The 13,239-nt window shown below is 41.7% G+C and overlaps 1 protein-coding gene and 1 pseudogene across 4 annotated transcripts in view; one reads left to right on the top strand and one right to left on the bottom strand.

Annotated features, from left to right (window-relative positions):
• The window catches only part of CMKLR2 (chemerin chemokine-like receptor 2), a 30,429-nt gene extending 29,347 nt beyond the window's left edge, over nt 1–1,082 (bottom strand). For 3 of the 4 annotated variants that reach the window (XM_073879576.1, XM_073879583.1, XM_073879578.1), the window contains exon 1: nt 429–1,082. In XM_073879576.1, coding sequence (XP_073735677.1) covers nt 429–458 — 30 coding nt within the window. In that variant the 5' untranslated portion in view covers nt 459–1,082. The remainder of the gene's footprint in view (nt 1–428) is intronic. The other variant, XM_073879580.1, reaches the window with a different exon arrangement.
• Nucleotides 1,083–2,457: 1,375 nt separating this feature from the next.
• LOC112807630 (large ribosomal subunit protein eL28 pseudogene) lies at nt 2,458–2,934 on the top strand (annotated as a pseudogene).
• Nucleotides 2,935–13,239: the final 10,305 nt, after the last annotated feature.

Genomic DNA, 13,239 nt, shown 5'->3' with positions numbered 1-13,239 from the left:
CTCAACTCTTTAAGGCTTGCAAGACTATACCTTTTGGAACACTGTGCCCTGATTTCAGGTAGGCGCCACAGATTTAATGGTTACTTTATCTGTGATTAACTGAGAGCATATATTAGCATACCAATTAGACGCTGAAAGTTCTCCCCTCTCTAAAGTAGAGCTCTTTAAATCATTAATTATTTACCTCCTCTCTCTAAGAAACCCCATTAGATGTACAGTGTAAGCTCTGAGTACCCAAACTTAGTCTTTTTTTAGTCTCTGCTATATCCTTAGTTGCTAGAACAATTCCCAGAACATGAAATATGCTCAATAAATACCTGTTGAAAAAACAAGTGAGGAAGATCTTAGATAAATATAGACTTGGGTGTAAGTCAATAATTTTACCTATGAAACATCAACCTCTATCATTATCGTCAAAATTTGCTTACTTTCTCCTTCTTATTGCAAGTTGGGACCATCAGAATTCTGGAATTATCTCAGCAACCAAGTCGTTTATCTGGATAAACCTGAGCCAGGAAATAGCTTGAGGTAGTGCTGCTGGGCTCCTGGAGGGACAGCAGAGCCTTGAGGAAGCAAGCCCGTTGGGGCAGGAAGTGTAGAGTGACCTTGAGGAAGGAGGTGCAGCCGCCGCCACTGCTGGGGACCTGCCAGGGGAGAACTCACCACACAGGACAGAGCTGACTCGGAGCCCAGAGAACCGATGTTGCACCACATGTGGAGGAATGAAGGCAGCCAGCTAAAGGAAGCTGCGCGTCGGAGAATGTAGCTTATTTATTAGCCAAGGATGGACACTCACTCAGTAAGACCAGAAACAAAGAAAGCTGCAGGAGCCGGATCAGCCAGGAGTCAGAATGCAGAAATCATGACTGGAGCAAGAACCAAGAGGAACCTAAACAGATGTGGAAATAGCAGTAGCCTGGCCATCAGTTTTGTCTAATTTGGATGTTTGCCCGCATGGAGCTGGGTGGAAGTGTTAACCACGGAACAACAGCCTTCCCCTGATCACGTCCTCCTGGCAAACCACTGGTGCTCGCTGATGGTCCTGGTGGCTAAGGGGCTCGGTCCCAGCTGGCAAGGGTCACCCTGGGACGCATGCTGCTGTTGTTTCGGGGCACCCTTTAGATTCTACTTGACTATAATGTATGGACTATTTCTACTCCCAGCTCGGAGTTAGAGCACTTGGAGAAAAGTATAACCAAAAGCCTTCAACTTTTCATCCTTTATCCCCCTGTCAGTACCCACCTTCTCATTTTCAAATCTAGAAAGCTGCTTGCTTCCTAGGCAAATTTTATTTAAAATAATTTGTTCAGGGGCACCGGGGTGGCTCAGTCGTTAAGCGCCTCCCTTCGACTCAGGTCATGATCTCAGGGTCCTGGGATCCAGCCCCCCATTGGGCTCCCTGCTCGATGGGAGGCCTGCTTCTCCCTCTCCCGCTCCCCCTGCTTGTGTTCCCTCTCTCACTCTGTCTCTGTCAAATAAATAAATAAAATCTTTAAAAAAATAAAATAATTTGTTCAGGGGCGCCTGGGTGGCTCAGTCATTAAGCGTCTGCCTTCAGCTCAGGTCATGATCCCAGGGTCCTGGGATCGAGCCCCACATTGGGCTCCCTGCTCCACGGGAAGCCTGCTTCTCCCTCTCCCACTCTCCCTGCTTGTGTTCCTGCTCTTGCTGTCTCTCTCTGTCAAATAAATAAATAAAATCTTTTTAAAAATAAATAAATAAAACAATTTGTTCAGGGGCGCCTGGGTGGCTCAGTCAGTTAAACATCTGCCTTCAGCTCAGGTCATGATCCCAGGGTCCGGGGCCCCAGCCCTGTGTCAGACTTCCTGTTCAGCAGGGAGTCTGCTTCTCACTCTCCCTCTGCCCCGTCCCCTCAAATAAATAAAATCTCTAAAAAAATAAAATAAATAATTTGTTTAAATTTGTAATTAGTTATTTTACTCTGAATAATAAAAAATTATCCATTTAACTAACAGACCCAACAAATATCTAAAGTGTTTTCCAGGTGACATCTTATCATACTGTTTACAAACACACACACACACACACACACACACACACACACACACTCCTTAACCTCTTGACACATTAAGTGGAACATTAGAATTAAAATCAGTACAGTGGTCTTAATACAGAAGTATACTGTAAGACATGATTTGTGATATGTAGGTGTCCTGAAAAATACGATTTATGGTTGTTGTGGTTTTTCAAAGATTTTTAAAAAATTTAAAGTAATCTCTACACCCAACATGGGGCTTGAACTCACAACCCCAAGATCAAGAGTCGCATGTTCTTCCAACCAAGCCAGCCAGGCCCCGCTGTGGTCGGCTTTTATTTCAGAGATTTTACCCATTTACAGTGACAGTACTACATGTTTCTTCCATTTTTGTTTTCCTTTGATCTATTTCATTAGAAAATACTCAGCCTGCTCTTTTCCGTCTCCGGCTATCGTAGCGAGAGGAGCAGCCGCCATGTCCGCCCACCTGCAGTGGATGGTCGTGCGGAACTGCTCCAGCTTCCTGATCAAGAGGAACAAGCAGACCTACAGCACTGAGCCCAACAACCTGAAGGCTCGCAACTCGTTCCGCTACATCGGGCTGATTCACCGCAAGACCCTGGGTGTGCAGCCGGCGGCCGACGGTAAAGCCGTAGTGGTGGTCATGAAGCGGAGATCCGGCCAGCGGAAACCCGCCACCTCCTACGTTCGAACCACCATTAACAAGAATGCCCGGGCCACCCTCAGCAGCATCTGGCACATGATCCGCAAGAACAAGTACCGCCCAGATCTGCGCATGGCTGCCATTCGCAGAGCCAGCGCCACCCTGCGCAGCCAGAAGCCTGTGATGGTGAAGAGGAAGCGGGCCCGCCCCACCAAGAGCCCCTGAGCACCTGCCCCTGCCTCTAAAGCAATAAAGATGTCAGCCCCCCAAAAAAAAAAAAAAAAAAAGGAAAATACTCAGCCTATTGGCCTATAAGAGGACTTTACTAAAGATGTCACCAGTGTGGCCAAAAGCTGAGTTGTCATGGGGAGTTATTACTCCAAAAGCGGACTAAGTTAGTATACCTGTAAAGCAGAGGCAGTAAAACAATAAAAAGGTTTAACTTCCATGGATTAATGTGTCATTTTGCAGTAAGAAAATTCTGGAAAAAAATTATTTCACTTTCATTACGAAATTTATGAGTTTGGCTTAGTGTATATATATATATATACATATATATATATACACACACTATATATATATATATAATGTTGAATTACATATGAAGAGGGATATAAGTTTTTCAGCATTTAGGGCCTGTCAGGAAAAATTGTGAAGGATACTGAAATGGGAAGACAGATTCTGAGTATCCTACCTCGTGTGTGTTTTCGGGTTCTCTGCCTGTTACTGTCTGAATATTTCACAATTGTTCACATTGTCGACAACTTATAATAATGCAAATGATCCTTGTCCACAGAAATATGAATGGTGTCCAGTGGAACGCAACTGATTATTGCCCTGTGAATTACTAACCAGTTTTGCCAATTTTTGCAACTGTTTATAAACTCATTTCAACACTCCTGATGGCCTATATATGTGTGATACTTCGAAATTTCCTTTTAACCCATGGCAACATCTTACTAATTCTATCATGCATTAATGAGTTAAATAAAATATTTGAGACATGTTAATTTTATATTTGTATATGAGTCATGATTTATCTGTTTAAAAAATTATCTTTTAATAGATCTGTAGTCCAAAAGTGTTGTTCTGACCTTGAGAGGACAATGAAGAGGGAGAGGAAGATGAGGGGGAGGCAAGGTTTTTAAAAAATGTATATGAAGTTTCTGTCTGGTCCACTCAATTTCCAAAACCTAAATTTACCTCCCACTCCTAGGATAACGATGGAACTGAACATCAAGATGGGGAAGCAGTCCCTCAGAGGAGAGGAGGGCTAAGTGGAATTCCAGCCAAGCAGGGAAAGGCTTCAGGAGAGAAAATTCTGATAGCACCCCAGGTTTGGTATCGTGGATGCAAATTCTTTCTTTAGGGAGTCCCACACTCTCTTCCCTGCACCCCAACCTGTCCTCTTCAAAGACTGTGTGTTGGAAGCCAGGTCCCTAATAGGACTGTTGGAATCGAGAGACCAATAAGCAAGATTAATAGAATTGCTTTGCACAGCCAGAACATTAACACAGTATTCAAATATGTACAGCTTTCCGTTTATCTCTCTCTCTTTTTTTTTTTGCAGTCAGACTGAGGCTACTTGAATCGCTGCTGCAGCTACCCTAACCAAGGAAGGGAGCCAAGCCCAGGCTCTAGCCGCCCCCAAACTACAGATAATTGGTTAGATGTGGCGTTTTGCCTGATCAACGCTGCAGTTCCAGAACACAGAATGTCTTCCTCGGCCCGAGGACACGAATCTGGCTCACCAGTGTGGGATGAAGAGAAGTCATGGCAGCCCCCAAAGACACTCCACTTATGTCTCATCTGTCACTGCCCTTGCTCCCAACTCTCTCTTGAGATATCTAAATATATCTAGGATGTTTAAATAGAGTCGAATTTTATTTTATTTTTATTATTATTTTTTCAGATTTTATTTATTTTTGCGCACACGTGAGAAAGCAAGAGAGCGAGAATGAGCCGGGTGGGGGGGGGGGGGGGGGGGGGGGAGGGGCAAAGGGAGAAGCAGACCCCCCGCTGAGCAAGAAGCCCCATGTGGAACTCGATCCCAGAACTCTGGGATCATGACCCGAGCTGAAGACAGATGCTTAACCGACTGAGGCACTCAGGCGCCCCGAGTTGAATTTTAGTTCTCCGTTTCCTTGCCAGTCTTCCATGTCTGTCTTCTCTCTCTGTCACCCTCATCTCTTCGGTGGTTAAACTGCCCTCTTTCCCACCAGCCCATCCTCACCACATGCTTTGATGAAATCCACAATCACAAGCATTTCTGGGCAGTATTTTATGGTAGTGAAGGATTAGGGCCCTGGAGTCAGGCAGACCCTGTGGCTTCAAATTGCAGTTCCACTTATTACCTACCTGAGTGGCCTTGCGAAGTTAATCAAAAGTTTCAAGCCTCAATTTCTCCATCTGGAAAAGAGGGATAATAATAATATCTACTTGACTGGGTTGCTGCGGGGGGGGGGGGATGAAATGAGGCAGTCAAGTGACGCTCACTGTCTGATACAGAGTCATCTGCTACTATTACAATTTTTTTTCCTGCCTCCAGACTCCTGTTTCCCATTTTCCCTCTATTTCTAATGTACTTCTATTTCCCATTGGCTTATTTGTAGGTACTATTTCACATTTTTTTCTCTATCCACCAGAGACACTGATAAGGTACAGGACATGCTACCCCAATATATGGCCCCTTGATATAATGAATAGCTTAAGCAGAAGGAGTTTGAGAAACAGCAGGTTCAGGAAGGACTCTCTGACTTTCCTGGTCTCCTTGGAGCAGGTCATCTGAGTCTCATGTGAGAGGTGCCTTCCGTATACCCTGGGGGAAGCATCCTTACCTCTGAAGAAGGAGAGACTCTGAGAAGAATCTGAATATATTTCCCCCACTGTACTACTGTCTGCTCCTAACTCTTTGACCTAGCACATTTTCCACGACTCCCCATTTTTGGTCAAACGTAGTATAAAAACACTCAGATTTAACTGTTTCCTCAGGTCATTTCCTTATGAAACCTCCCATGTCAGGTAAAGTTTACATTAAAAAATCTGTATGCTTTTCTCTGGATACTCTGTCCTTGGTTACAGGGGCCCCAGCTGAGAATTTAGAAGAGGAGGAGGCAAAGATTTTTTTTCGTCCCCTATATTGGCAAATCAAAGACAGTGGTCATATGTATCACATCATTTTTTTTTTATTACAATCAGCTTGAGTTTCTTCATCTGTGATCTGGGGAGAAAGCCCATCAGTAAACCGTTGTTGGGTTGTTTTAAGAATTATACAAGATACATTTCACACAGATAGCACTCTCACAAACACGGTGACCATTCCTAAAACTGCCAGACTTTCTGTAAGAAGTGTGGCAAACACCAACCCCAGAAAGTGACACATTACAAGAAGGGCAAGGATTCTCTGTATGCCAGGGAAAGCAGCGTTGTGACAGGAAGCAAAGTGGCTACGGTGGGCGGATGGATTTTCTGGAAAAAGGTTAAATCTATAAAGAAGATTGTGCTGAGGCTTGAATGTGTTGATCCCAACTGTGGATCTAAGAGAATGCTGACTATTAAGAGAAGCAAGCATTTTGATAAGAAGAGAAAGGGCCAAATGATCCAGTTCTAAGTGTCATATTTTGTTTTATTAGAAGACAATATAATCTTGAGTTTATGTTTCACTTAAAAAAATCATATAAGATATGTATGTGTCTCTCACAGCACCTGGCTTATAGGAGGAGCTCAAGAATTGTGAGCTATTATTATTATCTTACTTCAATTAATCTTTTTATTAGGGTGTATTATGAAATAATTCACATAACATGACTCTTGAAAGGTAGCAAATTTGTAGGCTTCCAGCTAATGTAATGATCACTGGCTATAATCAGAGAGCTCGTTTGGTGTTTTTCGTGATTAGTTTAGCTAACATTTTGGATTTATGTTTCCTTCTAAGAAAACATGGGCTGAAACATACCACTGTGAGCAACAAAATAATGGTTTCCTGCTGTTACTGTAAAGCTACATTGTGTTCATTCCTTCCTTTCCAAAGTAGGACATTCTGATCCTGTGATAATGTTCTACTGAAGGAATTTATTTATTTTGCACCAAATGATTCGTGTAGATGAGTTCATTTCTTATGATAAAAACGGGTACAACATAGCTGGACTTCTTGCTGTGATCTCACTGACTTGCTGTAATCCAACTGGCTAGAAAACACAGTAATTGTCTGGCTCAGCAAGAAGAAAACCAGCTTTTCCAAAGAAATTCTTTTGGGGCATTCTCTCAAGTTTGATGAATAAGTTATTTACCGATTGCTTGAGAAAAATGTAAAATGGATGAAGTGGTATTTCTTTAGGAAATTACTGAAGACCACTCAGTGGATTTGAGCAGATTCCATTGGACATGGCAAAAAATAGATCTAGTTTTTTTAAATCAAGCTTTTGTTTATTTGAGGCTGAAATAAATGAATGTGAATATTCTTTTTTTAAATTTTATTTATTTTAAGTAATCTCTATATGCAACATGGGACTCGAACCCAAGACCCTGAGATCAAGAGTCATGTGCTCTTCCAACTGAGCCAGCCAGGCGCCCCAGGATGTGAAGATTCTTGTAAATTTTTTTTTTTTTGAGAGAGAGAGAGAGAGAGAGAGAGTGGGGAGGGGCAGAGGGAGAGGGAGAAAGAATCTGAAGCAGAATCTGCACTGAGCACAGAGCCAGATGTGGGGCTCGATCCCACAACCTGGAGATCATGACCTTAGCGGAAACCAAGAGTCAGCTGCTCAACTGACTGAGCCACCCAGGTGCCCCTGTAAATATTCTAATAAAAAGTTAAAATGGACAGGCACTCTCTGCAATCATTCCCCCCACCCGACCCCATGTTCTGGGAGACACAATGCCTTTCTGAGGAAATCTTTTATACAGTGGTTGGTATGTTATAATCCTTCCTATGAGATAAGCAATTTTAAATGTGTGCTGATGTTCCCCCTTCCTTATTCAATCTCTCTCTCAAAAAAAAAAGGCAAACCATGGAGAAATGGCATGTTTATACATTAAATATCATTCCAGAGCAAGGCATCTCTCCCAGATAAGGTAAGAAGAACTTAGTCATTTTACTGTCTTCTAAATTTTCCCCATCTTCTTGGTTAGTGTATGTGAAGGACTGTACTGAAGTACACATTTTGCGTGTGAGCGTGTTGATAATGAGAAAATCACCTCAGAGGTGAAGGGCTTTATTTTGAATACGGTTAATGAATTGAAACCTATGTGGGACAAAATGTCAATCAAACAGAAAAGTCATGTTTAACATTAGGTATCTGATTGGCTAAGAGTAAATAATTTATATCAGCTTAGTATTTTTCGTAAATGTAGCCAGATAATTGATTTGACTAAGCTTTTATTTCCTTATAACATAAGAATAAAACAGGTAATTATATATATATATATCTTATTTAGTTTTGGAATTTGGGAGAAAATTGCCAGCTCTACTCAAGGGTAAGCGGTATTTTCAGATGTTACTTTTTTTTTAAGATTTATTTATTCATTTGAGAGAGAGAGGGAGAGAGAGAGCGTGCACAAGGCGGGCGGTGCAGAGGGAGAGGGAAAGAGAGAATCCCAAGCAAACTCCCGGCTGAGCACAGAGCCTGACGTGGGGCTCGATCTCACAACCCTGAGACCACAGCCTGAGCCAAAATAAAGAAGTCGGACGCTTAACCTACCGAGCCCCCAGATGTTACTTTCCTAAATGAACTCTTCCCTGACCACCACCAGCCTGTCCCTCAGTCTCAATCAAGGTCACTGCTCTTTACACTTTACTTACAATTTTTAGTTATATATTTGCATACTTATTTTATAAATGTCTCTCCTCCAGCAGGCTGTAGTTTTTGCTTGCTTTTATACCCTCAGATCCTAGCACAGCGCCTGGCAAATAGTAGAGCTCAATAATATTTACTGACTGGCAGGAAGACGACTTAGTGTCCTTTGATAGAAGGCATTTATGACCGTGGCATCTCGACAATAACTAACAATAATTTTTATCTGAGAAGGCAAAGGTGAGTTTGAGGTGAGGATGTAAGTTTTTGATTATCATCAAATTCATTAGTTCCTGTGTTCAGGTCCTCTTTTTTATTACAGATACTAAAAGAATGTCGAGTACTTTGGAAAGATAGCCTCTCTCCTGAGGGATGTGTTACATCTGTTCAGCCAGTTAATTAGACAAGGACTTTTGGTTGACAGTGGGTCTTACTTCCAGGGAAAGGTGATGAAAATCTTACCAAGAGCAAACTAGTTCACTATTAACCATATGGTTGTCTAATCATGTATTACTCATAATTAAAACCAGTTCACCTAACCACATGCAAAAGGAAGCAAATCCCAGGCACACCTATTTATATAATAGCATTTAACACAGTATGGCAATACCTAACATTTCCCACAGACTTGTTAACTACAACACAATACTAAGCAATTTTTACATGCATTTTCACATTTAATTCTCACAACAATCCTGTGAAGTACTATTATTATTTTCATGAGGCAAAGTGAGGCTGGCTATTTAGCAATAGTGTTGAAACTTAGATAAGACTCCTGGGTCTGTCTGACTTCAGAGACTTCCTTCTTAACCCTTATACACCACCTCGGTAGTAATTATCTGTGGATGTGTTTATCTCCTCTACTAAACTGGGAGAGCCTCAAGGGCAAGGAATATGCTTTTCTCATGTGTCAAGCACAGAGCAGAGTGCAGAAAACATAACAGGTGCTCAATAAAAGTTTAGTGAATGAAGGAGAAAGTGCTTTCTCAGTCTATACAAAACTATAGTATGTTTAAATGTTAAATATAGTTAACTATATGTATATAAATAAAATACACAAATCAAATATTTACATAATAAAACAAGTAACTATATATGTATATAAACATCTTACTGTTCTTATTAAATGAGTAATCCATGTTTTCTGTTAAAGCATAAGAAACTGCCATTTTGTTAGGTCAAAAATGGTCAAGTCAACTAATAGGATTTTATAGGGTATAACCTAATTAATAAAACAACTATGTCAACTCTACATAATTAAGCAGAATATTCCATTACCATATTTTTTTCTATTCAAAGTTTGTCACTATAAACCACCAAAGAGAATGTTTTATGAAAAATTAAGCACTTCGTTCCAGCTCCAGTGATACAACTTTATATACAAATCATTTTTCATGCCATTGGGGACAGCGTGGTCCTAATGAAAACTGAACTGCAAACGCATTTATTAGACTTGGTTTGAATTTTTTTCCAAGCTGCCAGGTTGCATACCTCCTTTCAAAATCCTTCTCCATGAAGTCCTCCCTTTTTTAATAGCAACTCTGCCTCTATCCCAAGCCCTGATACACACCCTAGTGTTCCTCAAACACTTTTGTAATGATTACATTACATGTGTTTGTAATGATCACTTTTTGTTGAGTAACGAGGTCTGTTACATGCAATTATGTAAAACATTTGAAATGGCAGAACTAAACCCAACTGATTCAGTTTTTATACTAGATGACTGACTGGTTGACCATAGATAGTTCTTTAATAACATATTTGTTGTTGTTGGCATATTAAGAAACACAAAATTAGAGCTTCAGAGAGTAACCCTGGAGGCCATTTTAAGCACGAGTGAAACCTGCTTCCGCGATTCCTAAGGGAACACTATGACCTCTCCTCACTGAATTCTTTGTGTTAAACTTTATGAAATGAATTACTTTCTTGACTTTATCTTACTTGGAACTTTGTAATCATGAGATTGCCTTTTTGACAGTAATACCAACAAAGCCTCCAGTTTTTTGGTGTTCTAAAATGTCCGCCTAACGCACTGATGGGCCTGAATCCTTTTCCTACTCTACTTCTGTCTTCAGTTTAGAAAGTACACTCAAGGGGCACCTGGCTGGCTCAGTCGGTAGAGCCAACGACTCTTGATCTCAGGGGTGTGAGTTGGAGCCCCACGTTGGCGGTAGAGAGGACTTAAACAAAATAAAATTTTAAAATAAATAAAAAGTAGGGGCGCCTGGGTGGCTCAGTCGTTAAGCATCTGCCTTCAGCTCGGGTCATGATCCCAGGATCCTGGGATCCAGCCCCTCATCAGGCTCCTGCTCGGCGGGAAGCCTGCTTCTCCCTCTCCCATTCCCCCTGCTTGTGTTCCCTCTCTCGCTGTGTCTCTCTCTGTCAAATAAAGAAATAAAATCTTAAAAATAAATAAATAAATAAAATAAAATAAATAAAAAGTAAAAATAAATAAATAAATAAATAAATAAACACTCAAAACAAAGTCCCCTCGGGAATTTCCTGTTCCCAGTTGGGTTAGCCTGACTTTGAGCCCAGCTGTATTACCAGATTGGTTAAATTCTGAAATACTTCACACAGCTCAGCCACACTGGTAATACAGGTTTTCAGGACTTACGTGAGAACCTTCAATGCAGAATTGAGTTAGATGCGCGGATTCCCGAGGACAGTAGTCAGAAGTATTGCTGAAAATAGCAGAGAAAAAAATCACGTGTTCTCAAAATATATTTCTACTGTAACCTGAAAACTTCCCCAGTTGACAGTGGGCACAAACGGGGTGGTATTGAGCTTTAATTCAGGATTCATTGGGGTGTCTCCATTGGCTGATGTGGTACTCACTGTGTTTGCCCAATAAATACATCACACGTGAGAAGAGGTCACAAAAAGTATTTCCGGGGCCTCCAGGAAGTGAATTGCCTGTGTTTGTGTACAAGTTTTCGCCTCCTGGGCGCCACGATTCCATCAGGTGCGTCGCCGGAGCCCTGGGATGCTTGCCCTGTCAAAGCTGGGTGGAGCTTCGCGATGAAGTGAGGGTAGTGGAATGGAGAATTCTCTTTCGTGGATATTTTTTTTCTTAGAGGAGATCTCAGATAGGGCTTCTGTGCCCTGATGTCTTAGTGGAAACAGCTCTTTGCTTTTCACTTGCATGCTCTCTCAAACCCCTTCTCCTCTTGAGGGTCAAAGGTTTGTGCTCCTCCCTCCTAGCAAGTTCTTCCGCAAGCTCCTCAGGCTGAGGAGGACTTCTGGTGGGTATACCCATCAGTTCCTCAGTCAAGTCCAAATCTTGTCATCTCACTTTGACTCATGATGGGACACTGATATCCACCTATATCACTGTCTCACTTCCTCCGTCAACGGTTAAGTTGCATACTCCTGTTCATATCCTTCCCTCCCTTTTGTGAACCACCTTCTATAGGAACTCCACACTTCTAAACCTTTTTTTAAAAAAAGATTTTATTTATTTATTTGAGAGAGAGAGAGCAGGAGCAGGTGAGGGGCAAAGGGAGAGGGAGAAGCAGACTCTCCTCTGGGTGCAGAGCTGGACTCCTGAGCTTGATCTCAGGACTCAGAGATCATGACCTGAGCTGAAGGCAGACCCCTAACCGACTGAGCCACCCAGGCGTCCCAATTCTAAACTTTTCTAGTTTAGGGCACCTGGCTGGCTCAGTCAGTAGAGCAGGCAACTCTTGATCTCAGGGTTGTGAGTTTGAGCCCCATCGAACATAGAGATTACTAAAAAAATACAACAAATAAATATTTTTAGTTGAATGACTTCATTCTGTCCCCCAAGCAGCACAGCTTTAAGCTTACCAAGGGCAGGGATCTTCCTTTAAAAATCTTGTGCCTTCCACCACAGGAGCCGAGGGTTCTGTTGGTATCTGCTTGACTGAATAGGACATGTACAGGCAGCTTCTCTTAATGATAAACAAATAACCCCTCTCTCCTCCACAAAATGAAAATAGTAGACTTCCAAATAAATAACCAAAATTTCCAACCTCCAACCTTTTTTTTTTTCAGAGTAAGTAATCTCTACACCCAACGTGGGGCTCAAACTTACAACCCTGAAATCAAGATCCTGGAATCATGAGATGGATCCCTACAATGCTTCTGTCCTCAGCAAGGAGTCTGCTTGTCCCCCTTGCTCCCCCTCTGCCCCACCCCCTCTACTCGAGGGTGCACTCTCTCTCATATAAATACATACATACATACATACATACATACATAAAACCTTTTAAAAAAAATTTAAAGAAGAGTCACATGCTCTATCAGCTGAGCCAGCTAGGTGCCCCCCATCTTCCATCTTCCACATGGAGGTGACACAGAGTAAGACACAACAAAAGTATATTTAAACCGTTCGGAAAGTCTTAATAGACTTTATTTATTTGATCTGGTGAATTCCTTTGTCACAAACCACAATCCTGCAGAGAGCTGCTGTATGCAATTTTGCACATACTCTACACTCAAGTTCACATGGGCTAGTTGATTGTTGTTTTCACAATGAACAAGGGCCAATGAGACCAAGATCAACAGGTTGGCTCTCCCCTGGGTCAGTTTCCTTCATGGAGAGAAACTCTTCCACAGTCAAAGCCAAGCCCTATTTAACCTCTGCCCTCCACCCTCTAATTAATCATCTGACCAATATATTAATTTAGCTGAAGGGACAACTGCATAATTTCTAACAAAATGTTTGTGCCTGAATCATGTATACTTGGTTCCAACTGACACTATTGTCTTTAACAATGAAGAGCATTTTTCATCTTATCTGAGTATCAGTGGAATAATCAAAACAT

Source organism: Callorhinus ursinus, unplaced genomic scaffold (assembly GCF_003265705.2).
Source record: "Callorhinus ursinus isolate GAN/ISIS: 27379988/994484 unplaced genomic scaffold, GSC_fseal_2.0 scaffold2, whole genome shotgun sequence".
NCBI classification, from domain to species: domain Eukaryota; kingdom Metazoa; phylum Chordata; class Mammalia; order Carnivora; family Otariidae; genus Callorhinus; species Callorhinus ursinus.
This window is presented reverse-complemented; position numbering and strand designations above follow the sequence as displayed.